Source organism: Lolium rigidum, chromosome 7 (genome assembly GCF_022539505.1).
Source record: "Lolium rigidum isolate FL_2022 chromosome 7, APGP_CSIRO_Lrig_0.1, whole genome shotgun sequence".
NCBI classification, from domain to species: Eukaryota; Viridiplantae; Streptophyta; class Magnoliopsida; order Poales; family Poaceae; genus Lolium; species Lolium rigidum.
Window position 1 is genome coordinate 328580934 of NC_061514.1, and position 22001 is coordinate 328602934.

The following is a 22001-nucleotide window of genomic DNA, read 5'->3' on the forward strand; positions in this document are numbered from 1 at the left end:
TCTGACGCCTGATTAGTGATTGGCATTTGTGCCATGACTCGCTGAACGAACGTACCGGCAAGCAAGTACATGCTGCAGCCGCAGCAGCAAGGTGGATGGTGGAGGGGAGCAAGAGCAACAGCCAGCCAGCCAGCCAGCGGGGCAGGAAATATAGAAAAAACAGAGCATGTCCGTGGTCGTGCATGCACGCACAGCCGAGCCCAGGAAGAACAAAAAGCCACGCCCGCTTTACCATCGCACGTCGCTTTCGAGATTTCACGGAGGAAAAGAAAATCAAATCCAGAGGAAATATTCTCCCATCGAGTAGTAGTACTCCAACTCCGTAGGCCGTAGCGAGTAGTGTCCGGCCTGCTTCCCCCATCTCGTTCTCGTCTCGTTTTCCTTGGCTTCCCCGCATCCATCCGCGCCCGCATGCACCAATCGCCAGCGATCGCCCGCTGCGTCGGTTGCTCTCTCCACATCCAGCGGAAAACTACGCCTCCCCCACCCCCTCCCTTCCTGCTCTCCTCCGTATCATGAGGTGAGGTGGACTGGGCTCTCCTGTTCTGGTGGGGGCAGCTTGATCGGCCATGGCGGCGGCTGCGGCGGCGCCGAAGAGGTGCATGAACTCCGCGTGCGGCGCGCCGGCGCCGACGGCGGCGGGCGCGGGGGAGTGGAGGAAGGGCTGGCCGCTGCGATCCGGCGCCGGCTTCGCTCTCCTCTGCGACAAGTGCGGGTACGCCCACTCTGCTACTACATCCTCCTCACCGCTGCTTGCTCTGCGCGCTGTTCCCCTTGTGTGTTCCTAATGAAGTGCCTGCCTGGCAATTTGTTGGATGAATCAGTTCGTCTCGACGCCTTTTGACCCCTTTTTCTCAAGGAGGGCGCAAGAATCTCTGTTCCTTCTTACAGTGCCCAAATTGTTAGATTATTTTCGTTTTCGTTTTCTTTTGTATCCATCTTTTCCAGTGGCAATCTGATTTCCAGTGGCAACTGGAAACAGTAGCTTTGCACATGTATGTACTAGCAGCTTGTAGAAACTAGAGTTGACTAACTTGGTGGCTCCGCTGATACCCGCGGTTATTACCGGCGAGATACAGCAGATAGCTTGCTTGAGTGTGTAGTAGTAGAGATCATACAGAATTCAGATGGTATCAACGTCCGGTTACTTAGAGCAGCTACTAAATCGCGGAATTTCATCCTGTATGTTGACCGGCAGGATTGGTCTCTCTAACGGGCACTGTCTTCCCCTTGGCAGCAGTCTGCTTGCTGAATATACGGTTGACTCGCAATTGCTGCTTGGTAAAAGAAATTTGGTGGTCTGAGAAACTGGACGGTTTTATGTCCCTTAGTATCTTCCCACTTTCCAGTGGCTCTATATTCGATCAAAAGTAATACGATCTGTGCGCAAACTGCGCCAAGTAGAAACAGTAGCTTTTGCACATGTAGCAGTTTTCAGAAAGTAGAGTTGACTCTGTGGCTCCCATGATGCTTGCGGTTAGTGAGTATCATCGGTGCGACACAACAGACAGCTTGCTTGCCTGCGTGGTAGAGCTTAATTGTGGAGATTGATCCTACATGTGTGTGTTGACCGGATCGGTGCCCCTGACGAACTGTCTTCTGCTTGGTAAAACTGTGTTGTCAAACATCTCTGTGTTGTACCATTGGCACCGAATTGCTGCTTGGTAAAATTTTGGTGTTGTGCGGCACTGGGCGGTTTCTTGCGGTTGGTTGGTTTCTGATAATTGGGAAAACATGTTTAATCTCGGTATAGGAGGTTACTGTTGCTCGGTTACAGTTTTTTAGTTCAGTTTTCTGGACTCTCGATGCTTACCATATCACTTCTTCTGTATTTAGGTTGGCATATGAGCAGCTTGTCTTCTGCGATATATTCCACCAAAAGGAATCTGGCTGGAGGGACTGCTCATTTTGTGGGAAGGTGAGATTGGTAGCACAATGCTGTGAAGTATATATTCAACTAAATTGCGCGGTGACTACGATTCTAACGGCCCCTGGTATTTCAGCATCTCCATTGCGGATGTGTTGCTTCGAAGTATTCCTTTGATCTACTTGATAGCGGAGGAGTTCAATGTGTGAATTGCATCAAAAACTCCGGAGCTCAATCTGTAAGCATCTCTGTCGCATGATCTGCTTTTGTTTTTCCAAATCTGATTGTTGCTTCCGCAGGTTCCGTCTCAAGTGTCCCCGAAGCTTTTCTTGTCGCAAAGTAACCAGAGACTCTTCGGTAAGAGCGATGAGTTTTTGTCAGGTAGACCGTTGGAGTCACCTTCCCTAATGCTTGACTCCAGAAATGATGATGTTGCTATTATTTCCAAGAGCCATCACCCATTCATGGTAAAAAACATAGAAGCTGGGCAAAGCAGTAACATTCTGAGGCAAAAAGAAATTGAAAATGGCGCAAGGCAGATTAAATGGGAGCAACCAACCCTCACTATGGGGGACATGGGAAGGATGCCTTTCTTAATTAGGCCTCAAACTGCACTAGAGTCTCCCCAATCCCAATGTACTCGAAGGGATGACAATAGAGATCCAGCTGCTGATAGCACAACAAGCGAATCAGTTTCTGAGGCGTGTCTCAGCATGAGCTTGGGAATTGCTAATAACGGAAACAAGATGGAGGCTACTTCGACAATGGAAAGACCTATGCTATCACCAACGACGCCATTTTCTGAAGGAAGAGAACTTGCCACTACATTATCTCCATTTCAGCATGCACAGAGAGCTCGGCATTTTCTGAGCAGACCACCAAGGGTGGCCGAAGGTGCCGCTTTTGATCCAATGAAAGATGGCTTTCCTCATCTTCGCGTTGCGAGACCACCTGCTGAGGGAAGGGGTCGCAATCAGTTACTTCCTCGGTATTGGCCAAGAATTACTGACCAAGAGCTGCAGCAAATTTCTGGAGAGTATCCTTGATATTTTTATCTTAAACTCCTTGGCAATATTGATATTAAAATCATATGCTAGCAAATTACATGATCCAAAATTGATCAAGTATAGGAATGCCTTCAATATGTAGTATACAGTATACTTTCCTTTTGTTGTGGATATTGTGCTGTCTTCCTTGACTATATTTTGATTAAAGTTCAAATTCAACCATCATTCCACTGTTTGAGAAGGTTTTAAGTGCTAGTGATGCAGGCCGCATAGGACGCCTTGTTCTCCCAAAAGCCTGTGCTGAGGTGATATGTTTTTCTTTAGCAAGCCTTGTGTTTCCTCTTCATAAATTTTAGTATACTGTCACCACACTTTGCTGATTTAACTTTGCCATATAATGTTCCCTATGAATTAAAACCTTTATGCAAAGGAGCACATTGAAGCTCCCCAATTTGGGTAATCCCAGCTGGCTAAGTTCAACAGATTGATTCTAAACTAAAGTAAACGTTGTGTAAAACCTATCTTAACACATTACTATAACACATATGATCAGTCAATCCAATACCTAGAATTTAGTCCCTTGACCCTTGCCATTCTACCTATAATCCTGTATGCTCATTACTATGGTGGTAATATTTTGATGATACTTGTATTCTTACGCTCCTAATGAGGTCATTCATGCTCATGTCTAAAGGATAAAGTTAAATCTGTTTCATGGCTACGCTATTTTGCTTCGATAGTGCCATTCACAAAACTGTGGGATGATGGAATATATAAGGATTTATTTACTTATCCTGTCATCCTGAGTTGCTGAGATACTCTATGCAGGCATATTTCCCCCCGATCTCTCAGCCGGAAGGTCGTCCCTTGACAATTCAAGATGCAAAAGGCAAAGAATGGCATTTTCAGTTCAGATTCTGGCCAAATAACAACAGCAGAATGTATGTGTTGGAGGGTGTTACACCATGCATACAGTCCTTACAATTACAAGCTGGTGATACAGGTGAATTATAACTTCTTGGATATGATTATAAGCACTTGCTCTATTGCATCATATTCATGACTTCTTTCGTGGTTGAAGCTTGATTTTACGTAAGGGTCTCATTGATCCATACAAATTTTGGAAGATTCTATTCCTTAGTAATATTGTTCTGTAAAGCTTGTTGTTATGTTGGATTCAAAGCATTAGCAATTTTGCCTATGAACTACGTTGCATGCATTGTCACGTGGGATTAATTTTCATTAAGGTCCAACTTCATGGGAATGTTCTTTTGTCTCTAACAGCTATTACAAACACTCAGCTGTTAAAAAAATCCTATCCTTTCTTGTGGTGCGACCAAAGAATTTCTGTCACATAGGATTCAGCATGGCCTGGCGCAGTGGTAGAGTATCTCCACTTGTGTCCTGGAGGTCCTGGGTTCGAATCAGCCTCCTTGCACAATAAAAAGCAAGGGACTGGCTGCTAGAAATCCCCTTCCCCAGACCCCACAATGTGTGGGAGCTTTCAGCATTGGGTGCGCCCCTATTTTTAGGATTCAGCATGCCATTGCATACAATTACTATGTTTTTCGTCTTCCTGTATTTCTAGAATCCCGCAAATTAAAGAAAACCTATGTGGATTTTATTGTATTGAATACTTAGGTTTACCGTTGCGTTCATACTAGGAAAACACTCAAAGCAGTAAACTGTACTTTGGTAAGAAAACAATTCATGAATCCCCTTAAAAACCTCCTGCTTTCTAAATATATGCATTGCCACTATTTTGGACTAAACAAGTGCAAGTGGGATCTGTGACTTGATTGTTTTGTCAATTGTCTGATCTTTTTTCGAGAAAACGCAAAGGACCTTTGCGTTTCATTTCATTGAAAAGATAGATAGTTGTTTACATCCTCCTAGGAGGCGAGATACAAGACCAAAACATCAGTGCACATCCCAGGTGGATGGCAACACTACCCGTAAACCCCGAGCCCCTGCCCTAGCCCAAATCGCAAGCTCCTCCTTGATGTTTTGCAACAGGAGGTGCATGGATGGTTGTGCTCCGTCGAAGACGCATGAGTTTCTGTGTTTCCACGTCATCCATGGGACCAGGAGCGTAGTAGATGCAAGCCCTTTTCGGAGAGGCGCCGGCGTGTCCTGCTTTGCGCGGTGCCACCAGTCGAGGAGGCTGGGCTCACCGTCCGGCGGCCGGGCAGTCATCCGCAGCCAGGCCAGTACCTCGTGCCACACCTGTCGGGTGAAAGGGCATTCCAACATGAGGTGGCGCATCGACTCCATCGCCTGGTCGCAGAGGAGGCATCGCTGGTGGTGAGGTAGGCCGTGTCGGGCGAGGCGCTCCGCCGTCCAGCATCTATCCATATTCGCCAGCCAGTGGAAAAACTTGACTTTTGGTGGCGCCCATGTCTTCCAAACCAATTTCCAGGAGCAACAAGGCGTCGATCCATGGAAGGTGGCTAGGTAGCAGGAGTTGGCCGTATAGGTGCCGGAGGCCGTCCACTTCCAGACTAGTTGATCAGGTTGGTCGCTGAGCGCGGTATCTTGGATCATGTGCCATAGCGTCAGGTATTGGCCGATCTCATGGATTCCAAGCAGTCCTTGGATGTCCCTGGCCCAGGCATTGTCGAGCATTCCGTCAGCGACCGTTCTTGCTTTGCGACGCCTCTTGGGGATGCAATCATATAGCTGCGGCATCATCTCCTTTATAGCCCTACCACGGATCCATCTGTCCTCCCAGAAAAGCGCTCGCTGGCCGTTCCCAAGACACATGGTGGTCGAGGCAAAGAATAGTGCTCGCTCTTCAACAGAGAACTGCAGGTCGAGGCCGCTCCAAGCTCGAGTGTCATCGGTGCGGGAGAGCCAAAGCCACCGCAGCCTGAGTGCAAGGCCAGCCCTCTCAATGTCCTGGACGCCGAGGCCGCCAAAAGAGATGGGGCGACAAACGCGGCTCCAATTGACATGGCAATGTCCTCCGTTGGCGGCGGCCCGCCCGGCCCAAAGGAATCCACGCTTGATTTTTTCGACCAACTTAAGAGCTTTTTTTGGCGGGGCGTATGCGAGCATCTGGTGAATGGGGATCGCGCATAGAACGGATTTCACCATTGCCAGGCGCCCAGGCTTGCTCATGAGCCCTGCCTTCCAGGTTGGCAGGCGCCCGGCGATTTTGTCGATGACGGGTTGGAGCTGCGCCATGGTGGGCCGTCGTAGTGTCAAGGGAATGCCAAGGTAGGTGATAGGGAGATCGACAACAGGGCAGCCCAGCTGAGCAAGGATCGGCATGACCATCTCCTGGCTGCAGCGAAGTGGGCTTGCAGAGCTCTTGGCGAAGTTGACATTGAGGCCGGAGGCGCGACCGAAGAGGTGTAGGATTTCCTTGACCGCCTCAAGGTCACTGGGCGTGGGGTGGCAGAAGAGGACGACGTCGTCAGCGTATAAGGATATAGGAGGGACGTCTTTCCTTGGGTGTAGCCGCTGTAGGATGCCAAGCCGGACGGCGTGCTTGAAGAGCTTGCCGAGCACATCGACGGCGAGGACGAAGAGCTGGGGTGACAAGGGGTCACCTTGCCTTAACCCACGCTGGTGCCAGATTGGGGGCCCGGGTTCGCCGTTGAGCAGGACGCGCGTGCTCGCGGAAGATAGCAATATCGACAGCCAGTCGAGGAATCTGTCTCCGAAACCGTAGCATCGCAAGGCTTCAAAGAGGAACGACCAAGATAACGAGTCGAAAGCTTTTGCTAGGTCAAGCTTGAGGAGGACCCGCGGCTCGCCCAATTGGTGTAGGAGTTTCGCCGACTGTCTCACTAACACGAAATTGTCGTGGAGGCTGCGGCCCATAATGAACGCATTCTGATTGTTGCTGACGAGGGTCTTGAGACGTGGGGCTAGCCTGAGCGACAAGACTTTGGCGAAAATTTTCGCGACCAGGTGTATGAGGCTTATGGGCCTGTAGTCTGATAGGTGACTAGCATCGGATCGCTTGGGCAGAAGAGTGAGAAGCGCCTGATTGAGCTTGCTAAAACCCCGGCCTCGGAGATCGAACAGCTGCTGGAAGACGGCGACGAAGTCGGCTCGCACCGTGGCCCAGCAAGCTCGAACGAATTCGGCGGTAAACCCGTCAGGTCCGGGCGCTTTTCGAGCAGGCAACCTTTTTATTGCGCTCCAGATCTCCTCAGAGTCGAAGGGCGCTTCCAGCTCGTGCAGGTCGTGGGTCTCGATGAGCTGGGAGAAGTCCAGGGTGTGCTCCCTGATGACAGCAGTGCCTAGGAGAGCGTCAAAGTGCTCATAAGCGGCCTCAGCCATATCGGCATGCTCAGTAAGGATGCCCTGATCCGTGGAGATGCTGAACACCCTGTTTTTCTGCTTCCTGTAAGTGCATTGACGGTGGTAGAATGACGTGTTCGCGTCACCGTCCTTCAAATTGGCGATCCTAGCACGTTGGCGGGCGATGGTTCGGTCGAGGGAGGCGAGTCCGAGATAGGAGACCTTTAGCTGCTTGCGGAGCTGGCTCTCTTGGGTGGTTAGATGTCTACTCTCCTGCGCCTTGTCAAAGCGGGATATGAGCTCACGGGCTATCGCCATTTTGTCCCGCACATTGCCGACAGTCTTTGCGCTCCAACTCGAGAGCATGCGTGCCGTGGCCTGTAGCCGCAACATGAGTCTCTGGAATGGGTCGGCGTCCCAAGCGGAATTCCAAGCCGCCGTCACCGTGTCTTGGAAGCCGTCAAGCCGCAGCCAGTAATCTACGAAGTGGAAGCGACGATGTGCCATTGGCATGGGACAACAGTCGAGGAGCAGGGGACTGTGATCGGAGATGACGGATGCCAGGCAACGGAGGTGGCTTTCCCCGTGGGCTTCCTCCCAATCGACGGTGCAAAGGACCCGGTCGAGGCGAACCAAGGTGGGCGGTGTTTGTTCATTGGACCAGGTGTAACGTCGCCCATTTAGGTATATTTCTTTGAGGAGAAGGTCGTTGATGAGCCTCCTAAATCTTCCCATCATGCGCCGGTCGAGGTTGTCATTGTTTTTGTCTGCGGCCTGGTAGATTAAGTTGAAATCGCCACATAACATCCAGGGGCCTAGACAGTCATTCCTTATGTCGCGCAGCTCTTGCAGGAATTGGATGATCTTACATGATTAAGTCACATTTTTAATTTTCTACATAGTTTTCTTGGTACATACAATGTTAAATATACTACATAGAAATATCTTGCGTATGTGATTTTACTGTGAAGCTGCTTATATGTAATGGTATTCTTTGTATACAGTGACTTTCAGTCGGATAGAACCAGGAGGGAAACTTGTTATGGGCTTCCGGAAGGCCACAAACACTGTCAATTTGCCAGTAAGTTAAAATTTAAAAAGCAATCTTGCTGCAAATCCATTGTTCCTGCAAATGTTTGTTATGGTTTACTTATTCCCTTATCTGTGTCCTCCAGCCTTACTTCAGTGTGTTTATGTTACTCCTACACAGGACTCACAGATTTCAGCTATTGCAACTGGTTCCCTTCTCGGTGATACATTATTTTCTAGTACCAACGAGAATCTATCAATAGTAAATGGCTATTCAGGATTTCTTCAGTCAATGAAGGGAGCTGCAGATCTCCAGCCAAGCTCTCTATTTGATCATCATGCTAACTCAGTTGATGGAGATGCTAGTTGGCTTAAGACGGATAGATTTGGCGGCAGGCCAGATGAGGGGTCTTTGCAGTTCTTACAAAAAAGAAGCCGCAATATTGGTTCTAAAAGCAGGAGGCTTTTAATTGATGCTGAAGATGCATTAGAACTGAAGCTTTCCTGGGAAGAGGCTCAGGAGTTGTTACGTCCTGCTCCATCTGCAAAACCAACAGTTGTGATGATCGAGGACTATGAATTTGAAGAATATGATGTAAGCTTGCTACCATTCGTTCCTCCCATTTGAGCACTTCAGGGAACCCCTTATTGGAAGCTCAAAAGGACAACTGTTTATTCTCAGCGATGTACTTGAATGTTAAATGAATTCTAACTTAACTACATATATGCAGGAGCCTCCTGTCTTTGCAAAGAGATCAATTTTCACAGTACGTTCTACAGGGTAAGAAAGTCATTGAATAAAATCTCACCAGACTTTAGTCTTCAACATGCCATTATCATTGTTTGTCCTTGCATAGTGGACACCCAAATGTTCTTATGTATGAGCTGTACCAATTTTGGCAAATACCTGATTATGTTTATTTAGGGAACAAGATCAATGGATTCAGTGTGATGATTGCTCAAAATGGCGCCGGTTGCCTCTTAATGTTATTGTTGCCTCCAAGTGGACATGTACTGACAACACATGGGATCCAAAAAGGTATACTATTTCACACCTGTGACTAAATCAGTATCAGTTTTTTATTTGAGAAAGGATGGATCTGTTGATTGATGACCAGTATATGCTGTGAAATGATGAATTGCATACTGAAAGCTAGGTTTTAAGTTTTTAACAAATTCTGGTTTTGGCTGAACCACGACCTTACTCGATCAAGATTTTTCGCTAGTTAAACAACCTTTATTTTATTATCTGACTGACTACTTGACGAAGGATTTGTTTGCCTTACCTATTTGAAAAGATATGAGCCTTTTCATTCTCTTGTAAATGATATCTTGATAACGTCTATGAATAACTTAGTTGCATCAATTATTTAATAATGTTCAGTCTCAGGAGTCATATGGGGCCTTCTAATGTAATACTGTCAAAACATATGAATCCTTTTATTCTTCAAACAATATATTAGTTCTGTGATCATTGTATTTTTCCTCAGTTATAGCACATGTAGTCATATAAGTTAGTTTGTGATTCTCTTTGCCACCGTTTCATATTATTTGATTCCATATCGCAGTATTTCATATTCTGCTTTAGCTGCTTGGACTTAAATCTTTTGCTACCCATATGCAGCTGTTCCTGCTCCGCACCTGAAGAATTAGCCCAGAAAGAGTTGCAAAGTATTCTCCACCAGTATGAAGGTAGGCTTTACTTAGATTTGCTGGCGTTAAACTAGGATACATGGATAGCTTGACCTTGTGAAAAATAAAAATAGAAAGAGTAAGTTTTAGCTTAAGACATCACTATTGACAATTTTGTAAGCGAACATAATTCAAAAAGCTGACTACCGCCGCAGATATCAGGAGGCGGAAGAGCAGTATTTTTCTGAAGCAGAACATCTCTGAAATGGATCCATCAAGCCTTGACGCCTTGGCCACTGCTGCAGTCTTTGGAGAGGTCGGGAACCAAGGTGCTGCTTCGGTTGCAACGACTACCAAGCACCCCCGGCACCGCCCTGGCTGCACTTGCATAGTGTGTATCCAGCCACCTAGCGGCAAGGGCCCAAAGCACAACCCGTCGTGCACTTGCAATGTCTGCATGACCGTCAGGCGCCGTTTCAAGACACTGATGATGAGGAAGAAGCAACGGCAGTCTGAAAGAGAGGAAGCAGAGGCGAGCAAGAAGATCGCTTGGGTGGGCAGAGACGACCCTGAGGGAAGTAACCTGTCACGGTCCCCCCAGACGGTGGACACCACACGAGATGGGGATGTGATCATGTTCGACAAGATTGACACGAACAAGGGTCACATAGACCTCAACTTCCATCCCGGCAACCGAGGCGAGGAGCAGCATGGTGGACAGCCTCGGGTGAGCATGGTCAGCCTTCTCGAGGTCGCAAACCGCCCCCTCGAGAGCTACATGAAGCAGAACGGCCTCGTGAGCCTGGCAGTGGAGCAAGGGAACTCTAGCACGGCTCCGATTCTTCCTCAACCTGCTCCAATGGAGAGCGAAGAGCGACCCTCCGATGAGGGGCAGCTCACGTTGGTGGAGCGGGAGAGAGATCCTGCAGACAATATGGCCGTCGACGAGGCAGCTGATGAGAACCAGGGTAACGCTGTCAGTGCCAGTGACAACGCTGCTGCCTGAACTGAGCTTATTGACCCTGCTTGTATTAATTAAGTAGTGGGTGGGTGTTTTTAACTTGTTTACGTGTGTCTATCTGATCGGCTTACCCCTTTTTTTTTTTCTCCAAGGAACAGCTGGTGAGTTTTAGTGTGAAAAGCAAAAGAAAATCATAGGGTTTCATCGCGACTCTCGTTGTAACATACGTGTACAGGGCTGTGCAATCACGTTTGTACGTTGTAATCGACCTCGATGCTGTGTATGGAAGGCGGGTTGGTGGTCGACCGGCCAATGTTGTACTCTGAGGCATTCGGCAATGCAAACAATGCAAACATTTATCCCAAAACCACCCGTACCGTATACGCATCAATATAGGAATAGAAGTAGAAGTTGCAACTCTGATTTCATGTACAAGCCTTCAGCCATTATACATCATAATCAATCATAGTGGTGGCCGATGCACCGGGCAAATATTGGCAATTGAATGGTGAAAATTTACATCAATATATAATAGACAAATGCGAAGTTAGGAGCATTTCCAGGATTGCTAAACTTAGGAAGAGGAGAGACAGGGTTTAACTGTTCAAAAAAAAAAAAATTGCTCCAAGAGCAACCATAGAAATTTTAGCAGTCCATTCAATTAAGGGAAATGCTAGCACAAACGTTTTCTTACCTAGGGCTCTGGCGATAGGCGATCTCTAGAGCGACTAGGGTTTTCTTCCTCCGCCGCTAGTGCATCCGGATCGGAGTTCTCGTGCGTGGGTGTCGTGCTACTGCCTTCCTTGCTCTGGAGGTGTCTCGGTGGGGGAATCTTTTCCTGGTTGTGCTGCTTCTAGAACACGGTAGGGATAAGAGCGGACATACCATCACAACGAGGACCCGGCAGTTTCCCTCGCTGACCCCTCTGAGCCGCAGGAGCCAATTTCCCAAATTAAATAGAACATAGGAGATTAGTGAGAGGAAAACATTTGTTTCATTATTGTTGGAGGGGAGCTTACTGTACTGTGTAAAATCAGCCCCTCTCCCACCAATGTTACTTGCATGTATGTAATATCTGGAATTTAAAGTTTGGTCTGCCAAATGAAAACAGATCATTGCATCTTTCACTCATTACGAGCCATTTCACTAAAATAATACGACCTCCTAAATGCATGTAATCAACACTTTGTACTGATACTTCAACTATTCTTGTGCCCCTCTTCAGAGCTATTCCTGAGAAAATTAGAAGAAAAGAATACAAAGAAATTGATGCAAAAGCACATGCATAAGAGGAAGCCCTGGCCTTACAGTTAGGTGGCGATGCAGATGAACCCACCACTAAGCTGGTGTTACTGATCCTGATGTATCTGTATGATCCTTCCTTTCCCATTTATTACTATTTGAGGATATCTGATGCTTAATGGAATGACGCGCAGAGCTTCTGCGGATTCTAAAAAAAAACTATTTGAGGATATCAAAGCAGATTTCAGTGTTACCGTTTGTTTAGTCAAAATTATGCACCTACATGTGGTAGACCTGCCATACGTTATAGGATTAGTATTTGTTAATTACTCCAGTGCGCTTATATGGAAGGATACAAGTTATTCATTAACAAGAACTGATCTTAACAAGTATTAGAGTTATTAGTTAATAAGTACTGGTTTTAACATTTGATGCGCTTCCTAGGGGAACTAAGTCTCTATTAGGTAGAACGGGTATCACAGATCTAGTACACACAACGAACACAAGACAAATCTCCACACAACCAACTCCAATCTCAGTGGCCACTAACGCAAGAAAAATAAAATAGAAAGCAAGAGGGGAAATGTACCAACGAGAAGAAACAGCCAGCACGAAGAAGACGTGCGACCACCGCCACTTGCGCCACCCAAATCCACGCCCACTGACGCAACTTGCCGGCCACCACAGCGCCACAAACCCGCACGCACTGCCCCAGCCCACACGACGAAGAGGAGGACCTGCCGGCTCCCGCCGCCACCAGAGAACAGGGAATAAGACCCAGGCCCCGGTCAAAATTAAGGATCTCAAACCGAACTCGCGACCCCCTCCTCGCTGGACACGCACGCACATGCAACCCCACGCTCTAGAACGTGAGGGCATGTAAGCGCACGCGTTGGGGGCCATCAAAAGGACAGGCAATGCAACCAGGAGCGCGCCCAACCCTCAGAGCTTAGAGCATCCCCACTCGTTGACGCTCCCCACGCCCAAATCCGGCGAAATTTTCGTCCGGATTGGACGAAAATTTGGCCTGGGGGGCAGTATATTTCCAGTCGTGTGCTCCCCAAGCGGCGTTTCTCGGGGAAAAGAGGATGGCCCGGGGAGTCCGGACGAAAGAGGAGACACGTGGGCGTGGGCGGTTGGTTTTGCTCCATCCGGAGTCCCCGAGCGCTCCCCGGGGGGCCGGGGATGGCATGGGATCGCCAGATGAATTTAGGCCCAAATCCGGATGAAAACGAGAACCTGGGGGCGCGACTGGACCGTTTTTCGCCGTCCGGATGTAAAAAACGGCTCGTGGGGGGCTTCTCGAGGAGACGAGTGGAGATGCTCTTAGTGCTCTTTAGGGATAGTATGGCATTAAAAAATCTTGACAATCTGAGCTCTGTTTGAATTTTGCATGATACAAATAATTCAGTAGTTCAATGTTCACGCAAGTTTTCTAATTTTTAGTTTTAGTCTAATATATCTTGTGCAACCATGAATTTGTATCCAAGCACTGAAGAAGAATTTCTCTAGAGATCCAAGTTTCTGAGAGTTGTTGTCAAGTGCATCATCTACATCCCTTTTAAGTACACTGCAAGGATAGCAGGAAGCAAGAAGTTTTGTGCTATCCCATCTAATTCCATGAGGCTGTGTTGTCAAAATTATGAGATAGGTGGACGTTATGAAGTTCGTATTTAATCATCTTTTGAATTTTCTCACATGTATTGTTACCCGTGGCAACGCACGGGCATTTTACTAGTAGATAATAATACAAAGATCTGCATGTTAAATGCATATAATATACTAGTCAGCCTCACGTGTTTTGCACTTAAAAATCAATCGGAATGATGACATGAACCTCCCAATTTTCAATCAAAATAGCATTACAGAGCATCAAGTTTGAGCACGCCAAAAGAAAAATGAGCACCAAGTTTGAGATAATTATATGTGACTGAAACATTGACCTCACTGACATTGACCATGTATGTGCATTTAGATATAAATTTGTGTACTCCTTTTTTTTCTCTGTACAACCTTTTCTGGCCACCTGCAATAGCTGATCTCCTCCCATCCATGCGACCATGCCACCCATAACCATAAGCCATAGGACATGTACGACCGGCACTGGTCCATTCGGCTTCAGTCTTCGGGTAATCGAACTGACAGTGATAGCAAAAGATGGGCTGAAACTCTAGAAAAGCCCAGGCCATTTTAATCTCAATGCCCCACGCTGGTTTTCTTCTCCTTCTCACAATCGTACCTACAGGCCCAGCCCCACGCCCGCTCTCCCACATCGACATCGAGACTTCCCACTTCGCACCGTCTTCCATAGCCCTAGCCGCCACTGCTCTCCACCCCAGCAACAACGGTGGTCTAGCAGCCGGCGACCAGCGTGGCGGCGGCGTGGCATCATCCCATCCCTCTCCTAAGCGCCCCTGCTCTCCTTCCTAGTGGTGGTGTTCCGTCTGGCGGGAAACAGCGCAGTGGCGTCGTCCCATGTTCTCCATGACGGCAGCCAGCGCGCGGCCGTGTTCCGGCATGTAACAACCGGCGCCATTTCACCCTCTGCGGGCTGCGGCTCTGCCTCCTTCCACTATCCTCTAGCGTTGATTTCCTTGCCGTAAATTGGTGCTGTTTGGTCCCAACCGGGAATCGAAACGAAATATCGGTGGACGAATGGAGAGTAGGGTAGATGTTTCTGGAATCACGTAGAGAAAGAAAGATGTTACTGTAGCTGCGAATCCCAGTGTTCAGAGCCGTTGGATGGTGTCCGATCAACGGCAGAAATTGCATTATGCTGATTGAATTCAAACTTTCAAAATTGGCACACTATATAGGAGTATAGAAAAGTATGTCATAACAATTCTAAGAATATTATTATTTTATTATATATATTTATATTTTTATTAATATAGATGATTAAACTTTGACCAAATTTTATATGCAAGATATTTTAGACAGGAGGGACAACAATGCTCACTGCTCCAGTCGAGTAGACTGGTACACTAGTCTTTGCTCCAGTAGCGGCCTAGCGGGAGGCTTTCCTTTGCCCAAATCCCGACCCAAACACCCACGCGGTTTAGAGTCTCGGAGACAAACGCACGCACCTGCGCTGCCAGCATAATGGCGATGCCGCCGAAGTCCGGTGAGCCGCCGAAGCCCCCGCCGGGGCGCAGCCCCAACCTCAACCTACCCTGCCCGCTGCCGCCCATCCCCGGCGGGGCTCAGCAAGGCCATTCCTCCGCGACGGCGCCGGCGCGGTCCCAACACCGCCGCGCCAGATCTGAGGTGGCCTTCCGCTTCCCGGACGCCGACGGCGGGGGCTTCGACGAGATCGGATCCGAGGACGACCTCTTCTCCACTTTCATGGACATGGAGAAGATCGCTGGCGGCGGCGCCGACCGTGACCGCGCCGCGGAGACGTCCTCCTCGCCGCCCCGGCCCACAAAGCACCGCCACAGCGCCTCCTTCGACGGGTTCGCCATGGGGTGCGGCGGCGCCCCTGGGAAGCATCAGGATGGCGGCGGAGGGTTGTTCGCCGATGTTCTGGAGGCGAAGAAGGCCATGTCCTCCGAACAGCTCTCTGAGCTCGCCTCCGTCGACCCCAAGCGTGTCAAAAGGTGACCCCCTTTCTTCGTCCTCCTTTGCATTTGAAGCTACCTTGGATTTGAGCTGGTGGTCGGTTGGTAGGATTCTAGGATTACAGGTAGTTCTTACTTTTGATAACCAATTGATGGAGTGCGGCTAAGGACCAATAAGAATTGTGGTTCACGTAGGTGTGGCTCGCTTTGGTTCTGCAAGCAAAGAAACGTGGTGGCCAAAATGCAGGTCGTAGACTATTACTTAGTCAGGTCACGGAACATTGTTGCTGTTAGTTATCTTTAGTCTGGATGGATAGTGACAGGCAGATCGTTGGACAGGACTGAGCAAGCTGGCCAACTTGTCTCATTCTGGCATCGCTTACGTAGGCTTCTTTTTGAAATTCAAGCAGCCATAGAAGTGGTTCGAATGCTAATTTTGTTGTTCTCTAAATTACTGTCATTATTCATAAACCTGCTTCATGCTATTTAGTTCTTAAATAAGCGAAGCGCGTGGATGAAAGGGACGGCAGATGGCAATGATTGTTGCATGTTGCCTTCTTATGGTATTTTCTCTCCATTGGCTATGGCTTCTTTGTATCATTTTCTATGGGCCTCCAACTTAATTCATTGAAGCTTGTGCAGCATATCTATGAATTTGTACTTTTGCTCTTTCAAATTAACCATTTCCCATTTTTACGTACTCAGTTAGTTATTCGATGTAATAGTGACATAGTGTTATGTACTTATTCAATTTGTTTTATTTCCTATGTTGTTGGTTAGTCTGAAAAGCTTCCTAGTGCCATTTGGTTCTTACATAAGCTCTTAGTATAAACGCGCAAATCAAGTGGAGTGGAAGAGGTGGGAGATGGCGATTTATTACATGTTGATTAGGCCTGCACTATTTTGGCGCATTCGCCCCATTTTCAAGGCCTTGTTTATTTCATGCCCGGGGCCTGCAAGATGTTTAATTAGGTTGCCGTGATCAGCATTTTAATTAGTTATTTTATTTTGAAATAACTAGCTAGCTGAAATATAATTTTTTCCCGTTGGCATACATTAAGGAACATTATCATTTCGTAGCATTTGTTTGTACTACGATCAAGTTATATAAATATCTATATTTGTAATGTACGTTTCATCTGTGCCAGCAGCAAAATTTCTCGCATTGCAATCAACACATTCACATTGATATACTTCATAAATTATGCTGTTTCCTAGTATAAGGTGATCTTCATCCTAATAGTGAACTTCACTGATTAGGAACCAATTTTGCTTAGCAAACCAAAATTTGTCCCAGCTGTGGACAGCTGATGTAGCAGAACTTCACTTGAGATATGTTTCTTTCCATCTCCAAAAGAGAGAACAAATTTCTTTTAAAGTTACACTGTACTTAAAATCATTCGCCTCGTGCAATAGTTATTAGCAAGTGCATTATGTTAGCTGGCATAATAAAGGCCAATTAACTTCCTGAGGTTTCTTTGTTTCAGAATTCTAGCGAACAGACAGTCTGCAGCTCGGTCCAAGGAAAGAAAGGCTCGATATATGACAGAATTAGAGCGGAAGGTTCAAACTCTTCAAACTGAGGCTACTACTCTTTCGGCACAACTGACACTATTTCAGGTAACATTTCATCCATCTGTTTGATTCGGATTGCAGTATTCACTATTATGTTTCTCAGTGCATAAAAGAAAAGCACAATATTCCTTGAAGAAAGAAACCGTGCATAGTGAATTAGTAATTCTGCCTTTGAACTGTATTGAACAGCTAGCTGCCCCATAAGTGATAAGCTGTGTTTACCAAGCTGCAACTGCTCTACACTCGCTGAACCACCAATCAGCATGCTGTTTTCTTTGAACTGCTGCACATGCCATCAGAGCTATAGTACATGTTAGGATAAGCTATCTAGATTTTGTTGAATTAGTAATTCTGCCTTTAAACTGTATTGAACAGTTAGCTGCCATAAGTGATAAGCTGTGTCAACCAAGCTGCAACTGCTCTACTCTCTGAACCGCAATCAGCATGCTATTTTCCTTGAACTGCTGCACATGCCATCAGAGCTATATTACATGTTAGGACAAGCTATCTAGATTTTGTTGACTAAATCATATGTAGTGGTAGTGCCAAACCAAGTTATGATTCTATGTGACTATATTAACAATTTGGAGAGCTGAATGGTGATATCCTGCAGCATGAGACAAGAAAAATCTGTAACTCTGTTTACGAGAACAACACAGCTTGTAGGTTTCTGTTGTTCTGGATGCTTGTAATGTTGTAGTCGGACTGCAATTTTTTTACATTTTCTTTTGTATAAACAGTGTTCTTTGCGTAGAATTGCTTGATATCCTTTAAGCAATTATATTTTGCTTGGCAGAGAGACACAACCGGACTTTCTGCAGAAAACACAGAGCTCAAAATAAGGTTGCAGGCCATGGAGCAACAAGCTCAATTGCGTGATGGTAAGTATTTTTATTACCTTAACTAGTACTCCCTTTTATGGTCTTCAACGCACAACTTTGACTGTGATTTTAAGTTATAATATGTCTACAAAATTAGTATAAAAACGTATAACATAAAAAAACATTTCACAAGACGAATACAACAAATACCATTTATATATTCCCAGTTGTGCAATGCCAAAGTCTTGCATTATTTTTTGCGAAACACAGTACATACGCAAACGCTCACAAAAACGTACATACACTTACACTCACCCCTATGAATGCACGCACACCCTACCCCTATGAGCACCTCTGAGAGACTGAGTGCAAGAAACTGATCTGACGGTTCATGAGAATTGACGAAGTCACCATAGACGCATCGCTATCGATGGGAACATCGCCTCCCACGGAAGACAATTCCGCCTTTATGAGACACCAAAGTGTCAACCTAGGGTTTGATCCTTGTTGGGCTGGGGGTGCCACTGCCTTCCTAACCATCCAACCACATGTTGTGCAATGTCAAGTACGCCTTACATTTTGGGACGGAGGGACACAAAACTTCTTTCCAAATGTTGTCTATGCTTATTAATAAATGTAACTTTTGTATGTAAAGGAGAATGCTATTACAGTATCATTGATATGCCAGTTGGAATGCCATTATAGGAGACTTCTATTTTTATCTTGTCTCTTAATGTATTCGTTTGCTATGTTTCAACATGCAGTGACCGCTGAAATCGATGGATACTTGATGCATCTTTTCACTAACTATAGGCACATTTCATGGAAATGTTATTGTTCTCTTTGCTCTTGATTTCACACTTTATGCTTCTGTGTCTGATTGAAGAGTATTGGAGCAGCTAGTTCATACTGCCGTTAAGTCCCATGGTTGACTGTTAAACATAGACATACACTCAAAGCTGACACGTAGTTTCTGAAATTATGTCATGGGAGTTCAGTCACATTTGTCATGTTATAGTGTTGATATTTTTTGGCAATCTGTAAATGTTGGAAACCTTTTTATAGATTAGGACATGACTTGTTGTCTAACAGACGTACCTTATGTTTCCAGCTCTGAACGATGCACTGAAGCAGGAAGTAGAGAGGCTTAAGATTGCTACAGGTGAGACGTCAAAGTGTGATGAACCATATAATATGGGAATGCGTCATGTCCCATACAATCCGTCTTTCTTTCAACTCTCCGAGCAACACACAGCTCAGCACGATGCAAGTGTTCATCAGCTGCCACCCCAATTCCAATCACCTCATCCCAATGTCCCAAGCCACCAGATGCTATCCCACCCCAATACCTTCTCAGATATGATGCAGCAAGACTCACTTGGGCGGCTTCAGGGGCTGGACATTGGCAAAGGATCAGCAGCTGTGAAGTTGGAGGCAGAGGTTGCAGGAAAGTCGGAGGGCAGCTCCATATCTGCAGGTTAAAGCGGTAGCACCTTCTAATTATAGACCTACCGCAAACACGACACACTTCTTTTATTTAGATTTATCTGTTCATAGTCTGACATCCTTGAACTGCTTCCGTCACCCCTCTAGGCATCATTTTTATCCAAGCTTCTGTTTACTTGCATTGATTGGTTGTAAGACCTTGATATGTTTTTTGGGGTTCATTTATTGTTTGTTGTGTGTTGTTTCTAAGTTAGGGGGGACTGGACAAACAGCCTGTATTTTTTTTTCCTTACCTCAGCTTATCAATCACGGGTTTTCAGTTTGGAGATTTTTACATTTTTCTGTTGATATGCTAATTCTTAATGATCACATCCTGGGAACCTAGAAGTATCAAATTGCTGGAAAACTGTGTTGAACATCTGAACTTCTTAGGACATGTACATCGGATGCACTAATGAATGAGCGCAAGGCTGTTAAATCTGATTAACGGCTCCCTTTGGTTGCTTCTCGGCAAGAGGAAATAGATAACACCACTTGTTGGGCATTTTTGTTTGCACAAAACCACAACTACAGCTTGTTGAACGAAACACCACCATTTGGTGTAATGATTTGCATAGAACACACAACCAATCGTTAGCCACTCTGTTAAGGAAGTGTTAGTTAATTCAGGCCCACATTCAAGCAACATGCCAAGCAACTAGCAGGTCCCTTTTCCCCCGTCCTCTCAATATGCTATTGCCGTCGCCGTCCGCACGGGCAGGGAGGTCCTCAGGTCCAGCACAACTGGCTAGAGCCGGCGGCGGAGGCCCGCCTCAACCGTTGCCATGCAGCTCCGGCTTGACGCGCCACCCTGGTTCAATGTTCAATCTCCGATATGCAGCTCCGGCTCGATTCGCCGCTCTTGTCCAATTCCCTGCACCCGAAGGTGTGGGTGGGATTCGGAGGATAGCCGCAATGACGGCCGACGAACTCGACCACGTAATGCCGCTCCGGGAGGCGGGAGAGGTCACTCTTACTTTTTTCCATTGTGCTTCCAAATCCACGGCATCAACAAATTTATTTGAGGAAAGAGATCACATCAGAGGGAGGCAGTAGCAGCTTCATTCATTTTTAATAGGGCAGCTACCGCGGAGGGGCGCGGAGATCTAGGCGTTAGGCCGGCGGCGGATTTTTTTTTAGATCAAGGTATTGCGGTGGATAAAATAATTAAAGATATCACATATTTCTTGTATAGGAAGGGACGAAGGGTTACATCAAGGACTCATCTGGTAACAGCAAGCCAGACATTAGAGACCCAGCATCGTTCATCAACATTAGTACGATAAAAGTAAACGAAAGAGATTGAAAAAAAAGAAGTAGGGCCAATATCAAGAGCAAAAAAATTGAATATATCACATTTCTTTTTTACATGGAGGCTGACATCAGGAACCCGTCAGCCTGTCGCGTCCTTTAGCATTATCAAGGTGGCAGATATTGAAAGAAAAAGTTCAAGTGGTAAAAAATCATTGGGAAAAAATAATCCAAAAAGTAAACGTTTATGGCTGACATCGGGACCCATCAGCTAGGAGCCTAAGTGATCTGATCGGGAAATGTCAACTAGGTCGAACAGAGGGCACTCAGGCTTAGAGGGCACAACCGAAACAAAATTTGACAAAGACGCTGCTATCACGGCCCCATAGTGGCGGGGTGCTGATTTGGGTTTGCTCGGCACACACACCTTAAAAATCGGCATCCACCATGCACTAGGCGACTATGCGTGATGTTTTCCCTCCTGGCGCTAGATTGCCTAAAAACAAGAAAAAGAAGTTTTGCGATCTACCACGAAAAGATCAAAAATCGTCGGGATGGGTCATCATCGACCATGGTTGGTGCCCAACTTCGTCGCCCATGGCATGGTGATGCTCATCTTGTCGCTCAGCCCCAGTATAGCCACGCGGTATGAAACCTCTCTTGCAATGGCGCTAGACACCGCTTGGTGTAGTCAAAGACAAACTTCTTCACAGTCAGGCCTCGATCCTGGAGGAACCTGATCCTTTCCAGCAAGTGCCCAAATTCCCCATCCCGTGGGTCCAGATCTGTCCAAGCCTCGTTGTGGCCGACGATGGTTGTAGGTTCTAGAAATAATTCAAGGAGCGTGGAACACAGACTTAGCACCACTTGTGGCGCCATTCCTCCCACTCGGACCAGATATCACACTCAATGTGATCCTCGGAAAGGCCCCCGTGAATGCGGAAGCTGACTTCCCTTGCATGGACCCCCCATCGTCTTGATGAAGGGGTAGTATAAATGGCAAAAGAGCGCCACCAAGGCGCGATGCCCACGAATCCCTTAGTAAGATGCTTGAAGACCGCCAGGATCACGATGGCCTGGGGATGCAGAAGATGGATCGAGCGTGTACATGGCCACTATTGCGCAGCAGGACTTCGAAAGAGCCGGGACCATCCCCTCCGACAAGAAAGCAGGAGAGGACATGCACGTCGAGCTCGTTCAAATCCGAGGTTGAGGCGAAAATGAGCTAAAGCATGGTCGCCCACCTTCGTGCTCCTTGTCGTCCACTAACCGGCGTATCGGCCCGAGTCACTCCACATTGGCTAGGCCAAGGGAACA

At 46.8% G+C, this 22001-nt stretch overlaps 2 protein-coding genes across 2 annotated transcripts; both read left to right on the forward strand.

Annotated features, from left to right (window-relative positions):
* The first annotated feature begins 569 nt into the window (after positions 1 to 569).
* Positions 570 to 11070, forward strand: LOC124669880 (B3 domain-containing protein Os07g0679700-like). The gene is made up of 12 exons (XM_047206415.1): positions 570 to 715; positions 1837 to 1918; positions 2004 to 2105; positions 2167 to 2903; positions 3083 to 3179; positions 3703 to 3877; positions 8133 to 8209; positions 8339 to 8752; positions 8889 to 8938; positions 9083 to 9196; positions 9782 to 9849; positions 10005 to 11070. The coding sequence occupies exons 1-12, from the start codon at positions 570 to 572 to the stop codon at positions 10793 to 10795; spliced, it is 2853 nt and encodes a 950-aa protein (XP_047062371.1). The 3' UTR covers positions 10796 to 11070.
* A 4024-nt stretch (positions 11071 to 15094) lies between these two features.
* On the forward strand, positions 15095 to 19716 carry LOC124676417 (transcription factor RF2b-like). Its single transcript, XM_047212484.1, has 4 exons — positions 15095 to 15591; positions 17040 to 17172; positions 17924 to 18008; positions 19060 to 19716. Exons 1-4 carry the CDS (start codon positions 15095 to 15097, stop codon positions 19428 to 19430), a joined length of 1086 nt encoding a protein of 361 aa, XP_047068440.1. The 3' UTR covers positions 19431 to 19716.
* The last annotated feature ends 2285 nt before the right edge of the window (positions 19717 to 22001 follow it).

Coding starts and splice junctions, on each gene's coding strand:
- LOC124676417 (XM_047212484.1), top strand. CDS start 15,095: ATGGCGATGCCGCCGAAGTCCGGTGAGCCGCCGAAGCCCCCGCCGGGG. Junction 17,173..17,923: donor CACAACTGACACTATTTCAG/GTAACATTTCAT, acceptor TTTGCTTGGCAG/AGAGACACAACCGGACTTTC. Junction 18,009..19,059: donor ACAAGCTCAATTGCGTGATG/GTAAGTATTTTT, acceptor TTATGTTTCCAG/CTCTGAACGATGCACTGAAG.
- LOC124669880 (XM_047206415.1), top strand. CDS start 570: ATGGCGGCGGCTGCGGCGGCGCCGAAGAGGTGCATGAACTCCGCGTGC. Junction 716..1,836: donor CTCCTCTGCGACAAGTGCGG/GTACGCCCACTC, acceptor TTCTGTATTTAG/GTTGGCATATGAGCAGCTTG. Junction 3,180..3,702: donor TCCCAAAAGCCTGTGCTGAG/GTGATATGTTTT, acceptor TACTCTATGCAG/GCATATTTCCCCCCGATCTC.